The sequence below is a fragment of the Tachysurus fulvidraco genome, chromosome 8 (genome assembly GCF_022655615.1).
Source record: "Tachysurus fulvidraco isolate hzauxx_2018 chromosome 8, HZAU_PFXX_2.0, whole genome shotgun sequence".
Taxonomy (NCBI): Eukaryota; Metazoa; Chordata; class Actinopteri; order Siluriformes; family Bagridae; genus Tachysurus; species Tachysurus fulvidraco.
In genome coordinates, this window is record NC_062525.1 from 22,903,750 (window position 1) to 22,920,812 (window position 17,063).

Genomic DNA, 17,063 nt, shown 5'->3' on the forward strand with positions numbered 1-17,063 from the left:
ACCTTTTTAACTGTTTTATTCAAAAGGTCATAATTTGTTCTGCTGAAACGTGATGTGTTCAGACAACAATGATGTGATCTGAAGTGGATCAAACTTCTGGAGTCCTTTCCAGCTCGAGTTTAGAATCAGAATCAGAAAGATCTTTATTGCCAGGTATGTTTTCACATACGAGGAATTTGTTCTAGTACAGAAGCTCCACAGTGTAACAGAATGGCAACGAAGAGACATGAACACATATAATATAGTTTTATGTACAATGGAAAAATGTGCAAATTGAAATATAAATAAGTAAGTATGTGTTTTAAGTAAATAGTGTAAGAATAGTGTGTGTTCCGTGTATGTCAATTGTTCATCAGATGGATTGCCTGAGGGAAGAAGCTGTTCCTATGTCTGGTCATTCTGGTGCTCAGGGCTCTGTAGCGTCGACCAGATGGCAACAGTTCGAAGAGTGATTGACTTTGCCCTTTTGCACACTCTGGAGAAGTACAGGTCTTGGAGAGTGGGGATTGTTGTGCCAATGATTCGCTCAGCAGTCTGGACTACCCTCTGTAGTCTCCTGAGGTCGAATTTGGTAGCTGAGCCGAACCAAACAGTCACTGATGTGCAGAGGATGGATTCGATGATGGCAGTGTAAAACTGTTTCAGCAAATCCTGTGGCAGGTTGAACTTCCTCTGCTGGCGAAGGAAGTACAACCTCTGCTGAGCCTTTTTCACAATGGAGTCAATGTGAATGTCCCACTTCAGGTCCTGGGAGATTGTGGTTCCCAGGAATCTGAATGATTCCACTGCTGTCACAATGCTGTGCATGATGGGGAGTGGGGGGAGAGCAGGGGGGGTTCTCCTGAAGTCCACGATCATCTCCACTGTCTTCAGCGTGTTCAGCTCCAGGTTGTTAAGGCTGCACCAGACAGCCAGCCGTTCAACATCCAGTCTGTTAGCAGACTCGTCACCGTCCTGGATCAGGCCGATCAGTGTGGTGTCGTCTGTGGTGTCAGTCATTTAAAAACGTAGACAAGACTAAGCTCAAAATGATCCTAAGCTAGTTTAGAGCCTCATTAAGGCAAAAAACGGACAAAAAGGGACCAGGAAATTTGTATAAATTCAACTTTATACTCAACTTGCTGAAACCGATGAGCTGAAGACTGGAAAATCTAACCTCAGATTTCTATGATTAAATTTTTGTGCATGCGGAAATGCTTTTCTATTCACCATGGTTATTAAATGGTATTGTATGAGTTTTTGGATGAGTATCCTTTCTGACACTTCGAACCAATTGTGCCATTTTCTGCTGACCTGTTTTTTTCAGCAGCAATCAATTACAATGAATATACAGTACATAGATGAAATGCTTTTTCACATGTAGTTCATTATAAACTTTTATCTCAAATATGCTAACTAGATTGAGTACAAATTTAGCTATCAACTAGATACACAAATCTGACGAGTTCCATAAAACTATAACAAAATAAATTCCATTTAAGCTTTTATTCTGAAATAGGACGACAAGAATATAATGCTGTAAAGCCCAGTTTTTTACTCCCATTGTACTGGTGGCTCATGCATTCAGTATTGTTTCTTGTATTTTGGGGCTGATGTATTACACCTGCGCTACACTGAGAGGCCACTGCCACAAGCACCCTGGTACAAGCTGCCTCCCAATCATTCTATCTGCGACAGGAGATCAGGGTGGAAGCTGACAAGTCATTCCAATCAATCAAGATAGTTATCAGAAACCAGAGCCTCATGGGCTGCTTTGGGACCACCAGCAGGACTCTGTGAGCCGATTGTGGAATTCTGTGGAGCAAAGAAATCTAAAACAGGACAGAACTGTGTGTCCTGCATCTGCCTCAGAATGCTGATTTGTTGCCCATCCCAGTACCCAGTCAACTTTATTTTTTAAATTATACATGTTACATGAATTGTGGTGAGTGGCATGTATCAGGACACAAATTCAAGTGGAATGAACTCACTGATTCTGAATGTAATATAAACATTCAAGCAGCTTTAATTATTTTATTTCAACAATTAAAATAACATTATGGAATGAAAACAACACCTTGTTTGATTGGCCTTTAATAGTTTACTCGATTTAGATTGAGATATAGACATGAAAATGTTCTGATGGAGCTAATTGTTTTACTAATGGAATATTAAGCGACATGTAGTAATAATAATAATAATAATAATAATAATAATAATAATAATAATAATAATGATAATAATGATAATAATAGCCACTACAAGGCACTTCAAGAAAATAACACAAAGGCTTTGTAAAAAATTAACTTTCAGGGAGTGACAATATGTTCTCATGACTCAGATTAAGCCCTGATTTCCATGCAGACCTGATTTCCATGCAGCCCTGCATACACACACTCACTCACATGCATACACTCCCAAACACTCTCATGGACTCACACGCACTCCCAAACACACACATGCACCACCAAACATTCTCACATACACTCACATGCACTCATACACGCACACTATTGAACTATATTCTTTTATGGTGCACGTGGCTCGAGGCTGTAACATGAGTGACGTCACATGTTAGTTAGCTGTTAGCTTGTTGCTAATACGGAGGCCATAGATATATACACTAGATGTCGCCTTGTATACGGCAGTACATTGGAACGAATGCGTCAATTGAACCGCCATCTTGGTACAGGGGATCCCCTCCTCTTAATGCATTAGTGTCAAGGTAGGCAAAGAAATAAAATCACCATCAATCATCATGAATGCGATTTCTAGTTTTTTTTGGTTCGTTCCAAAGGTCAGACATGTATTTATCATTAAGTCCAGAGAAAATTTAAGGTTTTGATATTAAGACAATCTACTTTTTCACAATATAATGCATAGTGCTAGTAGGTGTAGGATTATTAGTTGCATTCTTCCACTTTAGTAAACTTCCTATGAACAATCACTACTTATAGCCTACTGCATGCAACACTGCTACAATGGTGTGACTATACATGTTCATTTAAACATTTACATTGTATTGGTTTATTAAATATGATACACAAATCAATTTGCAGGTGGAAGCAAATCACGAATTTAAGAGGAACATAATGTGAAAGTTAGATAGTTGAGGTGCCAAAGACTGTTCAATCTTTTATTTATTCCTTTCCCACAATACTTTTTTCCACATTAAATAAGTATGTAATAAAATCACATAAACAAAACAAAACAAAAAAAAAAACAAAGTTTGACTTTGAGGCTGAACTTGTGTTACACTGCTAAGCTAACTGGTGACATCCTTCCAGGTCTGTCAGCTGAGTTAACCAATAAAAAATAAGTGTTTATTGTCCCTGCAACTTGTCCATGACTGACGTCTCTGTTTATCACTTAGGAATCTACAAACAGATTCAGATTCTGATTATTTTATTTAATATAGAAATGTCAGCAATCAAAAGCTATTTTCATGGCAAAAATTCTACTACAAAAACACAAATATCATAAATACAATAAAAACAAAAATATAAACAGAAAGTCATATTATACATATTTTAAATTAACATAAGATAAAAAAAAATCCAAACCCTTTTCAGGCATAATGTCATTAAATATGTCCTTAAGTGAAGTAACTTGATAAAAGAGCATTCTTCTTGTGTTAAGTCCAGGACAATCTAATAAGATATGTTTGACAGATAAGGGAATCTTACAGAACATACATAAAGTTGGGTCTTTTCACCTTTAAGCAAAAAAAGCATGGGTCAATTTTTAATGTCCTTATTAAGAGCTTCGGAATCTACAAACATTGTCGGTTTCCCTAACTGTCAAAAACTAATGGGTAACTAGCATGGATTAGCTGTGGTCTTTAACCAAGGGCTGAAACAAACCAACGGAACAAGAAATATAATTTTCTAACATTCAACACCATAAAACACATTCTCACTTGTGAAATGTAATCCCTTGCTGTCTGGTTCTTATATTTCTTTCGTCTGAACATCCAAACGCAGCACAGAAGTCCGGCATCGTCCATGCATTTAAAGTACAAGAGCACTGTACAAAGATGGCGGCGGTTTTGACGCATTTTTAGGACCCCAATGCGACATCTAGTGTATAGTAGATATATATGACAGGGAGGCATAAACGTTTTAGCCCAAATTTTACTAATCGAAAGTACGGAGGTAAAAAAAAATTACCCGTACATGAACAATTACAATGACGAGACCAACGCAACATATACACTATATTACTAACATTCACCATAAACACAAATCTTTAACGAAAGCGCACTTTCCCTCGTCACATATTCGTCCTGTGCGTTTTCGGTTCATGTCACATTACAGCGCCCCCTGCCGTGTGGAGTCGTAATAAACTACAAGAAAAACAGGCAAGAAAAACTACTTGCTTGTTTATTTAAACGTTTCCATTTCTTGGGGATTAAATAATGTACGTGAGGGAGTGAAATAAAAACGATATTCTTTTTTTTAACCCAAGCAACTGGCTGAAGTCGGTCAACAGGTCGCGTGGCGTTAGAAGCTGTTCTGCTTTGTGCCAACAGGGGGCGACATTTCCGTTACTCCCCCAGAGCCGTGTGGGTCCGACTGGAAACGGTGCTGCAGCAATATTCCAGTAGTTCGGTGGGAAAATGAATAAAACCACGGTAGGTTTCATATCTTCTTCATCATATTTCTCATTAAATAATAACGAAAGCACAGTTATATCGTGTATAATTTGTGTACACGCCTGAGGTGAAGGCTGTGTTGATGGTCTCAGTGCTGGAGCTTCAGTGCTGCTGCTGCTGCTTCTGAGGGAAAAGTTTTCTTTACTGTCACCAACCTTTTATTGTTCGACAATAAACAAAGGAAAAGTCTTTGTGTTTAACTGTAAATGAGCTTTAAATACGATCAGCAGATGTTATCTTTCCGTGTAGGCGTGAGAAGGATCGGATTAAGGCCAGATTTGGCCGTTATTAGTGACATTGTTTACATGAGTGAAGTGATTCGGTGAGAATCAACTCTTCTTTATAAACGGAAAGAAAATCATGCTGGCTGAACTCCTGTATTGTGCCCCAGGGGCTGATATAAGGGTGTATGGGGGTAGGGCAGGGGACGTGGCAGATTCCCCCGCGCGTATACACTGTTTTGTGTGTTTGTATTCTGTGGGTTACAAAAGTTACACAAAATTCTAACTCGTATGTGGATCCTGAGTGAGTCAGTGGGTCAGGTTCCGGTTCCGAATCGACTCCAATGCAGCTCGATTGCAGTTTCTGAATGTGTGTGTGTGTGTGTGTGTGTGTGTGTGTGTGTGTGTGTGTGTGTGTGTGTGTATATGTATACGTGTGTGTGTGTATATGTATGTGTGTGTGGGTGTGTACGTATATGTGTGTGTATGTATGTATGTACAGTCATGGCTAAAAGTGTTTGCACCCCTCACAGAAAAGTATTTTGCAATTACACATGTTTGCTATACACCTGTTTATTTCCTTTGTGTGTATTGAAACAACACAAAAAAAAACAAAAAAAAAAAACAAAGGAAAAAGCAAATTTCACACAATTTCACACAAAACTCCAAAAATGGGCCGGATAAAACAAACAAAATTGTGGATAAATAAGTTTGTTTCAAGCATGTGGTGCTCTTCTAAACTCACCTGGGGCAAGTAACGGGTGTGGGCAATATAAAAATCACACCTGAGGAGAACAGAAAGAGGAGAAGGGAATTGTCTGAGGACTTAAGAATCTCAAGGTTACAAGTCCATCTCCAGAGATCTAGATGTTCCTTTGTCCACAGTGCACAACATGATCAAGAAGTTTGCAACCCATAGCACTGTAGCTAATCTCCCTAGACGTGGATGGAAGAGAAAAACTGATGAAAGGTTGCAATGCAGGATAGTCAGGATGGTGGATAAGCAGCACCAAACATCTTGTGGATAGATGAGACCAAGGTAGAGCTTTTTGGTAAAGCACATCATTCTACCGTGTACCAAAAAAGGGATGAAAAGAACACTTACAGTCAAATATGGTGGAGGTTCAAAGATGTTTTGGGGTTGTTTTGGTGCCTCTGGCACTGGGTGCCTTGACTGTGTGCGGATTACCAAAGAATTTGAATCTGATGCGTGCAGCTACCGGAAGCCAGTGGAGGGATCGCAGCAGCGGGGTGGTATACGAGAACTTTGGCAGGTTGAAAACAAGCCGGGCAGCTGCATTTTGGATCATTTGCAGAGGACGGATTGCGTTCATAGGTAGACCTGCCAGCAGTGCATTGCAGTAATCCAGTCTAGAAATGACAAGAGACTGAACAAGTCCCTGAGCAGTCTGTGTGGACAAAAATGGTCGAATCCTTCTAATGTTGTAGAGAAGAAACCGACATGAGCGTGTCACATTAGCAACATGAGAGGAAAAGGACAGTTGATTGTCCATGGTTACCCCAAGGTTGCGAGCTGTGGCTGAAGGGGAGATCAGATTGTTGTGCAAGGATATAGCAAGATCATGACCTGGGGATGAATCACCTGGGATGAACAGTATGTATGTATATATTGTATGTATGTATGTATGTATGTATGTATTGTGTGTGTGTATGTATGTATTGTGTGTGTATGTATTGTACATACAATACATACACACACACAATACATACATATGTATGTATGTATTGTGTGTGTGTATGTATGTATTGTGTGTGTATGTATGTATGTATGTATGTATGTATTGTGTGTGTGTATGTATGTATTGTGTGTATGTATGTATTGTGTGTGTATGTATTGTATGTACAATACATACACACACACAATACATACATACATACATACATACATACAATACATACACACACAATACATACATACATACATACATACATACGTACGTATGTATGTATGTATGTATGTATTGTGTGTGTGTGTATGTATGTATTGTGTGTGTATGTATCGTATGTATGTATGTATTGTATGTATTGTGTGTGTGTGTGTATGTATGTATTGTGTGTGTATGTATCGTATGTATGTATGTATTGTATGTATTGTGTGTGTGTGTATGTATGTATGTATGTATGTATGTATGTATGTATGTATGTATGTATTGTGTGTGTGTATGTATTGTATGTATGTATGTATTGTGTGTGTGTGTATGTATGTATTGTGTGTGTGTGTGTGTGTGTGTGTGTGTGTGTGTATGTACGTACGTATGTAGTGTGTGTGTATGTACGTACGTATGTATGTATGCAGCTATACAGATGCAAACCTTGAACCCAATGCTCAAGGAGCCAAATGAAACAAAAAACTCCAAAAAAATCAGAGAAGCAGAAATGTGTTCTGAGTATTTTTCACAGAAATCGCTGTATTTCTTACATACAAAAAATGTTTGAAGCAATTTTAAAACATAAACCTTCTTCTACACATACAGGTTAGTTTATGTTCACGTGTTGTCGTATCTCTGTCCGATTTCCTTCTGATTAAACCTTTTGTTTGATAATGAACCTGATTTTGTTTTGTCTTCAGCAGTGCATCTGTCTCTCACCCAACCAGAATAGTTGTGGACAAGAAAGTAATCAAAGCCAAACGATGACAAACTATTATTCTGATGTGATAATAGTATGTGCATAAAAAATATCAATCTTTCTATTTAATTTTAATGTCCTTGTAAATCACCTACTCAGCACAAAGTGTGGGTGTGTGAAAATATCCCAATCGTGTGTAGACTGGTTTTTAATTTGCGTTACTATTAATTTTGTTACTGCGTCGTATAAACTAGTGACATTACTTTAGATCACACAGGTGATTGGGGAAGACTGGGTAGTGCAGGAAATGTCTCTTCTTTTCCTTGTGTGCTATGGCTTTGTTTTTATTTGGTGGGATTTCTATTAATGCTCTTGAATATTATCTGTCAGTTGTTTGAATTCTTTGTTTCCTCGATTGCTGTCTGAACCCAAATGCCTCTCTTATTGCTTCGAAATTAGTCAAATATTCTGTGATTAGATGGAGACCGTTGATGGTAAGCAGACCGACTCTCAGTCGGATTGAGGATCGATTGCACCGTTCTAACACCAGTTCAGCTTTGCCAGTATGCTTAAGGTCACTGTCCTGATGGGAATTTATCTTCAGCCTTGCCCAGTTCCTGCTGATGATAAAATCCCCCCAACAAAATAATTTCACCCATGGGTGTTGGAACCATTATATGTGGGTGGGACAGGACCCACCCACTTTTTAAGACCAATAACATTGGACCCACCCACTTTTCCTGTCTCTATTCGGAGCATATGTCTTTTTTAATTATTTTTCAGAGCGCCGCCAGTCGAATCCATTCTGCATGAGGAATGCCCTAATAAATGAAACTCCATTCAGCGTTTTACCTACAGCATTGACCACGCTCCTGCTTCCTGAAATCCATGAGTGTCGACACCGTTATATATGGGTGGGACAGGACACACCCACTTTTTATTTGCTTCCAACACCCATGATTCCACCACAACCATGCTTCATTGTTGGACCGAGGCTCTTAAGGCGATTAGCAGTGTTGGGTTCTAACCAACGTAGTCCAGAAATGTAAGGGAGGGGGGGGGGCGCTATGTTTGGTTAAAAACCCAACCATCAGAGCAGACAATCATATTTCTACGTTTGCTGAGTCTCCATCTAACCGTAAACCCTGTAGCTCTGACATTTTATAACTTTTTAACTATTATATAATATGAAGCAAAAAAAGGATAGTAAGATATATAAGTGTATGAAGCTCGACCTGTCTTTTCAAGTCAAGGTCTTCCCACAAGACTTAGTAAGTTAGTCCTAGATACATACAGTGCAACTGTGCAACCTGGTGTAAACAGTGCAGGACAGGATAAACAAGACAGACAAGACAGTGCAGGACAAAAGACAGTGCAGACAAAAAGTTACAAGACAAAACAAAAAATACAAAAAAGACAATGTACAAAAGACAATAAACACAAACAGTGCCGACCGACCAGTGTAAATACTGTATGTTCAGACGATATTGCCTGCAGTAACACTATAATGATCACAGTTTCTTAGCAGCAGGTCCCTGAGATAATGTAAAGAATTGTGCAAAAACAGCAAACGACTGAAATATTGTACAGTATGTGCAGAACAACAGAAATGATTAGACAGTGTGTGCAAAGAGCAAAAAATTTAAAAAGTGTGCAAAAACAGCATGTAAACACGTTGATGGATGTATATTTAACTTCCTTTTAGAGGGATGTACTGTTACTACTAGCTCAACAGTGAAAGACCTCGGTGTTATCTTAGACAGCAACTTGTCTTTTAAAAACCATATCGCCCATACTACCAAACCAGCCTTCTTCCACCTTAGAAATATTGCCAAGTTGAGAAACATCCTGTCTGTCTCTGATGCTGAGAAGCTAGTTCATGCATTCATGACCTCTAGACTGGACTATTGTAATGCATTACTAGGTGGTTGTCCTGCATCTTTAATAAATAGGTTACAGTTAGTCCAAAATGCAGCTGCCAGAGTTCTCACTAGGACAAGAAAGTATGACCATATAACCCCAATTTTATCATCTCTACACTGGCTACCTGTTAAGTTTAGAATTGATTACAAACTGCTGCTACTTACACACAAGGCTCTTAATGGTTTAGCTTCCACGTATCTAACTAGTCTTCTAACACGTTACAATCCTTCACGCTCTCTGAGATCACAAAACTCAGGACTTCTGGTAGTTCCCAGAATATCTAAGTCTACTAAAGGCAGTAGAGCGTTTTCTTATCTAGCTCCCAAACTTTGGAATAGTCTTCCTGATAGTGTTCGGGGCTCAGACACACTTTCCCAGTTTAAATGTAGATTAAAAACTCATCCCTTTAGTCAGGCGTACACATAATACATCCCATAATATCATGCACCAGTGCATCAGACCTGCACATTTTTATGAACAGCAGATATGTTAATCCCTCTCCACTGCTTCTCTCTTTGTACCCATCACGAGGCATCCAGACACTGTACCAGCTCCCAACGTCCTCTGTGGGACGAAGCCTTTGGATGTCCACTTAGCCGAGGACGACTCTAAGAATCCTGAGACATCTCCAGTTAGACTCTGTGATACTAAGGAGATCTGAAGTCCATGATCCTTACACCAATACAACATTTATCTGACTGTATATTACAATCACACCCCCAGTGTCACCCATATGAGGATGAGGTCCCCCTTGAGTCCGGTTCCTCTCAAGGTTTCTTCCTTTACCAATTTAAGGGAGTTTTTCCTTGCCACTGCTGCCTGAGTCACCTCAGACTTGCTCATAGGGGGATAAATACATACACACTGTGAACTATATACATCTAATAATAATCTTGAATTTTTATTCTGTCTTTTTCTTTTATTATTCCTTATGTTTACCTTCTGCTCTATGTTTGTGTCCTGTAAAGCTTTGAGACAATGTCTATTGTAAAAAGCGCTATACAAATAAACTTGAATTGAATTGAATATTGGAAGTGTGTGTATTTGGTGTAGGTCTGTGCAGTCCATACAGTGCGTGTATGTTCTGCTCAGAACAGTTCAGTTCAGTTATTAAGGAGTCTGATGGCTTGTGGGAAGAAACTGTTACACAGTCTGGTCGAGAGGCCCGAATGCTTCGGTACCTTTTTCCAGATGGCAGGGGGGTGAATAGTGTGTGTGAGGGGTGTGTGGGGTCATCCACAATGCTGTTGGCTTTGCGGATGCAGCGTGTGGTGTAAGTGTCCATGAGAGAGGGAAGAGAGACTCCAACGATCATCTCAGCTGTCCTCACTATCCGCTTCAGGGTCTTGTGATCTGAGATGATGCAGTTCCCAAACCAGACAGTGATGCAGCTGCTAAGGACGCTCTCAATGGTCTTTTGTTTTTACGCTTACGTATTTATGTATGTAGTGAAGTGACATACGGCTAAATATGGTGACCCATACTCAGAATTCGTTCTCTGCATTTAACCCATGCAAAGTGCACACACACACACACACACACACACACACACACACACACACACACACACACACACACACACACACAGCAGTGAACACACACATAGCAGTGAACACACACACACCGTGAACACACACTCAGAGCAGTGGGCAGCCATTTTTGTGCTGCGGTGCCCGGGGAGCAGTTGGGGGTTCGGTGCCTTGCTCAAGGGCACCTCAGTCGTGGCCGGCCCGAGACTCGAACCCACAACCTTAGGATTACGAGTCAGACTCTCTAAACATTAGGCCACGACTTGCCCCAAAATGTAGTAGAAGATACTAACGAACTCACGTCAGTAGATCAGTAGAATTTCTGTCTGTTTCTGTGTGTGTGTGTAGATGGAGACCTGGAGTGTATGGTGCATATTGCTGATCAGCTCACTTCTCTCCAACGGCTTTGCAAACAGTGACTTCTATACTTCTATCGGTGAGTCGAGTTGCTGAAACGATTAGATCTCTATTTATTTAGGATAACGTGTTCTTAAAAGTCTCCATTGATGTCTTTGTATATGTGTCTGCTCTGTAATGTGTACAGGCCAAATGACAGATCTGCTGTTTATAGAGAAGGACCTGTTGACATCTCTAAAAGATTATATCAAAGCAGAAGAGAGCAAGCTGGAGCAGGTCAAACAGTGAGTCACTGAAAATGTCCTTTCATGGCAAAGCCAGTTTCTATTTAGGCAGAAATGCCCCATGAGCCACAGAGTCTTAATTCATGTGTTCTGTAAAATTTTAAAACATCTCCTTTTTTATTTCTTTATGAGAAACATTTAGATTTTATAAATATTTTTCCCAGTCCCTCCCTTTTGAGGTGGTTTTCTTACAGAAACTAAAACTATGTAATTGTGGTAAGATGATGTTAGTTATTTTAGTAGCATGATGGTCCACAGCTCAAGTCTGATTGTCCGTCTGACTCAACACACCACTGACTTGGACTCTTACAACAGCCAGACAATATGCTGTCTAAATCAAATAGCATCTGGATGTCTCTCTCTCTCTCTCACTCTCTGTCTCTCTCTCTGTCTCTCACGCTCTCTCTCTCTCTCGCTCTCTCTCTCTCTCTCTGTCTCTGTCTCTCAGGCTCTGTCTCTGTCTCTCTCTGGCTCTCTCTCTCTGTCTCTCTCTCTGTCTCTCTCTCTGTCTCTGTCTCTCACGCTCTCTCTCTCGCTCTCTCTCTCTCTGTCTCTCTCTCTCTCTGTCTCTCTCTCTGTCTCTCTCTCTCACGCTCTGTCTCTGTCTCTCTCACTCTCTCTCTCACTCTGTCTCTCTCTCTGTCTCTCTCTCTCTCTCTCTCTCTCTCTCTCTCTCTCTCTCTCTCTCTCTCTCTCTCTCTCCTGTCAATCACAGTGACACTAGCCATTCATGAGTGTGAGCTTATGTCTGCAGTAGAGGGTAGATTGTGCTTCCTACTGAGACGTGACACTGTTGTGTAATGCAGCACGATCAACATTTAGCTAAAGATAGCTAATGTAATCTAATTCCACAATGAAGCGTTTATTTTAACTATAATTATGTGGGTCACTGCATTCAAACATGCCCGAACCTTTTGTGTAACCAAGCTGGTCTTTTGTACTGACACAAATGGAAGACCAGCTTAAACCCTGTTTCTTAAGTGAGATCAGTAAAAAACATTTCATGGATGTGTGTGTATGTGTGTTTCAGTTGGGTTGAGAAAATGGAGACACTAATAACAACTGCTACACGTGACCCTGAGGGTTTCCTTGGTCACCCGGTAAACGCCTTCAAACTGATGAAAAGGCTGAACACAGAGTGGGGTGAAGTAGAAGACCTGGTGCTTAAAGACGTGTCTGATGGTCAGTGTCAAATCTCTTCTCTGAACACTTTAGATCAAAAATAATTCATCTCTCCTAGCACATCCTTGGAGAGCAATGTGCCAGTGGTTCATTTAAAAACATTTTCTCCGTGCAGAATTTTCTCTCAAGATTAAATAGGAATATGTCGATCTAAATCTGTCAACAGAAGCTGAAACCTATCTAAACAAATATCTTATTTACACAGGATTTATCTCCAACCTAACCATCCAACGGCAGCACTTTCCTAATGATGAAGACCAAGCAGGAGCAGCCAAAGCTCTGCTCCGTCTTCAAGACACCTATAATCTAAAAACAGAGGTTATCTCTACTGGAAATCTACCTGGTGAGTAAGACCTGAAGGATGGAGTGAGTGGTGGACAAAGGTTAGAGTAAAAAGGTTATGACTCACAAAATGCACTGCTTATTAATAATAGCATTAAAAAGCATCTCAATTATCCTGTTTATTCTGTGTGATATTAATATATGTGATGTTATATTTGTCAGTGTTACATAGACCTAACTAGGGTTTAACTTGAAAGGCTATAAATGATATTATATGCGCTTTCATAGGTTTGCCTGCAGATTTGCCGTATAAGAGCACTCTGACAGTGGAGGACTGTTTTGAGTTGGGGAAGATTGCGTACTCCGAGGCCGATTACTATCACACAGAGCTTTGGATGGCGCAGGCTGTGAGACAGTTAGATGATGGTGAGCAGTCAAGCGTTGATGCTGTGACCGCCCTAGACTACCTGAGCTACTCTGTATACCAGCAGGGGGAACTAGAGAGAGCACTGGAACATACAAAACGACTGCTGACACTAGGTAAGGCGTGTGGCCTGGATGTTGTGCAGTGGAGGGTCTGATACTGCAGGATACTGATAGAAACAAATGTACTTAAAGGTGGGGTCTCCGTTGTTTGAAAGCCAATGTTGACATTTGAAATCACCAAAACAAACACGCCCCTAATCCAAATGGGTCCCACCCCTGTATGGATAGCTCCGCCCACACATACGTAACCCAGGCAACTAATGGAAAGAAATGTGTCTTTATCATAGCTGAAGGGAAGAACAATACGATTGCAGATAAACAAACAAGCAAAAATGACACACAAGCATAATCTTGTAAAGGACAAAGGCACATATTAGTTCTGTGTAACAAAGCAAAACCAATGTTACTCACCTATCGAGAAGGAAAAAAGCGCCTCGGCGTCTTAAGTAAAGTCGGCCACGTATTCACAGGTCGGAGTTTCCCGAGTCAATAACTCCTGAGCTAAACGCTGTTACTACACAAAACGCGGTTGTAGCTGCCTCTCTACATTACTACGATAGAAAAGAGGTGTTATTTGTGTAGTAACAGCGTTTAGCTCAGGAGTTATTGACTCGGGGAAACTCCAACCTGTGAATATGTGACCAACTTCCTGCTCCTTCAGTTCTCTCCAGCGCTGGAAAGCTGATCCTATATTAACACGTCCTACTCGAGCCTTATCGTAATTTTTTCTTCTCTTTCTTTCTTTGTTTTTATCCTCCATGTCAATGTTAAAACCACTCCCTGCTAATGTCACACATGCGCACTGAGCACTCTCTCCACTCATGACAAGACCCGCCCCTTTCTGCTCATTGGCTACATGTTAGTTTTGTTTTTGTGTTGTTTGCCGGCCCAACTCAGTTTTCTGAAGCATTTCTCAAACAACGGAGACCCCACCTTTTAAGTTTGTTTGGAAATTGGTGCTTTTTATTTTTTTAAATTGTGCCATCATTTCTAACAGCTAATATAATCATCCCTGCTGTGCAGATCCAACTCATCAGAGAGCCAACGGCAACCTAAAGTACTTTGAATACCAACTGGCCAAGCAGAGAAAAGTAGACGAGGACCAGAGAGGAACAGAGGAGGAGGAGAAAGAAGAGCGAGAGAAGGGAGAGGCAGACAAGAAGAAGGATGTCCATACAGAAAGGAAGAAGTATGAGCAGCTTTGCAGAGGTGAAGGAGTCAGGCTGGTAAGAGTCAAACCTTATTATATGCTTCTTTACATTCAGACAGTACACAGGAACAGCCGTTACAGTGGGGCTAAGTAACAACCACAGCAAATATCACGGAAAATCTTATCTATCCAACCGACTATTGGATCTACAATAACAAGACTCCAGTGTTTCTTTAGTAATGCACCTCAGCATACTGTAGGTTTAAGTATCTGGAAATGGAGGGATAAAGAACACTTTTCTAAGGAGATTCTCTCAGTTGGTGCTCACTTTTTGGTAGAGAGCGATATCAAACACGACGCTCCAAAATCCCCCATAGGTTGCTTGTTTTTGAAGGCTGGTGACATGATTTACACTCTTCATCATTATCAAGTCATTAAGTGGTTTTCAGCAGTTGGCTGGCTTTAGGAGTCTCAATGGATGAACACGTTAATTCACCCTCCCCATATGTTTGCTGTCTGGTGGCTGTTTTATTTGCAGATGACTTAATTAAGAAGAAAATTGAGGAAAAAACGTCCGGATATATTCTTTCCACCATTGTTTATTCATGCGTTTCTCATTGCTCAATGTGCAGATTCCATTATAGTCATTGATTCTCTATGTCCAAAAATAAACCCACTTTTTCCTTCTACCGTCTTAATCTAAAATCAACTATTTTAGAAAGTCCGTAGATCATGTTAGGATTTTATTTTCTTTATTGAATAGTATACCTCCTGGGAGCATTTTGTTTGCAGTAAGCGTTCATTGAATCCAGCTGATTTGCGGGCCGGACCATGTACTTGATACAGCTACAGTATATAGGACTGAATTTATAGTCTCCTACTCTTTATTTTACACCACACAGACCCCACGCAAACAGAGCCGGCTATTTTGCCGGTTCTATGACAACAACAGGCACCCGTACTATGTGCTGGGCCCGGTGAAACAGGAGGATGAGTGGGACAGGCCACGCATAGTACGTTACCACAACATCATCAGCGACCGGGAGATGGAAAAAGTCAAAGAACTGGCCAAGCCCAGGGTGAGTAACATAAAATCAAAGAATGTTATGAGTTACAAATGCTTTTATTTCTGATCAGTTTTAGTATTTTGTGCTAAATGAATTTTATTACTGGTTATAAAACAAATCGCAGATCACTGGATTCATGACTAGAGCTGAAAAGTAGACTAGACTTTTGTGCTCCTGTTCGTTTGTACTGAATTTAAAAAGTTTGCCTAGACTGAGGCAGTTTCTGTCTCTTTGGAAATACCCAAACTTATCTGCTGCCGTAGTTCTATTAATAATATGATTACAGGCACAGCATGACCTGGTAGTTCAGGCTAACTGAGGAATGGGTTAATTCATGAAACTTTGGGCCTCATTTATCAAGCTGGAACCAATGGATTTATTTTTAAAAGTAGCATGTTTTTGAATGTTTTCACAAGAAATTCAGCATTAATGAAAATCCTATCATTCTTAAAAACATTTGAATTCTATGCAGTGAATTCTAAATTTATCTTAAGACCAACTAATCAAGCCTTAACTTGATCAACTCAAAATTTTAGACTTTTGCATTTACAGCACTAAGCAGACTGACTTTTACCCCTTTTCCACCAAAAAGAACCGGGTGCTGGTTCAGAGCTAGTGCTGGTGCTGGTTCAAAGTTGGTTCCACTGGCGAACCTTCTAAGAACCGGTTTGCCTTTCCATCGGTTAGAGAGCATCACAGAGCCGAGTCTGACGTCACTGTATACGTGTCACGTTACACAGCAACGTTAGCGAAGCAGCGGCAAACACAAACGCATCAACAATGGTGGATGTTGCTTTACTGTTAATGCTCATGGCTTTGTGAACCTACAGTGGAATCCAACGAGTACGTGCAGCTCCGTGTAATCTGTATAAACAGAGGTTGTAATTGAAAAAATATATATCATTATTTTATCATTAACACAGAAAAAAGTTAGCCTTAGCATGTAGCTACCTACTATCATGTGTGCTGATAATGTATCATATTGCGGTAAACTAAAAGTGTATTAAACATTAGTATACTTAAGGTACATTATCAAATGTGTTAACAGTAACCCCACCCACAGGTGCTAACACTAGCCCCACCCACAGCGTTCTTAAGTCTAGACCAGCAACGTTTTGGTGCTACTTAAGAACCACTTTTCCTGGTTCAGTGCCGGTGCTTTGGCGGTCGAAAAAGAAAGAACTGATTTTAAATTAGGCTCCGAACCAGCACTCAAACTGCCTCGGTGGAAAAGGGGCAATTGTTGTTTATATCTAATCATTTCCAGGCTAGTTCACTAGATCAGGGTGCTATCAAGAAAAATTATAGATCAATTATTTTATATTAAATAGTACAAAATATGAAATCTAAAGGAACTGGT

General features: G+C 40.2%; 1 protein-coding gene across 4 annotated transcripts in view; it reads left to right on the forward strand.

Moving 5' to 3' along the window:
* The first annotated feature begins 4,444 nt into the window (after positions 1-4,444).
* Positions 4,445-17,063, forward strand: part of p4ha1a (prolyl 4-hydroxylase, alpha polypeptide I a) — a 22,691-nt gene continuing 10,072 nt past the window's right edge. For 2 of the 4 annotated variants that reach the window (XM_027167956.2, XM_027167957.2), the window contains exons 1-8: positions 4,445-4,612; positions 11,244-11,331; positions 11,440-11,536; positions 12,567-12,718; positions 12,924-13,061; positions 13,289-13,540; positions 14,510-14,712; positions 15,539-15,715. In XM_027167956.2, coding sequence (XP_027023757.1) covers positions 4,598-4,612; positions 11,244-11,331; positions 11,440-11,536; positions 12,567-12,718; positions 12,924-13,061; positions 13,289-13,540; positions 14,510-14,712; positions 15,539-15,715 — 1,122 coding nt within the window. In that variant the 5' untranslated portion in view covers positions 4,445-4,597. The remainder of the gene's footprint in view (positions 4,613-11,243; positions 11,332-11,439; positions 11,537-12,566; positions 12,719-12,923; positions 13,062-13,288; positions 13,541-14,509; positions 14,713-15,538; positions 15,716-17,063) is intronic. The other 2 variants (XM_027167953.2, XM_027167955.2) reach the window with 1 other exon arrangement.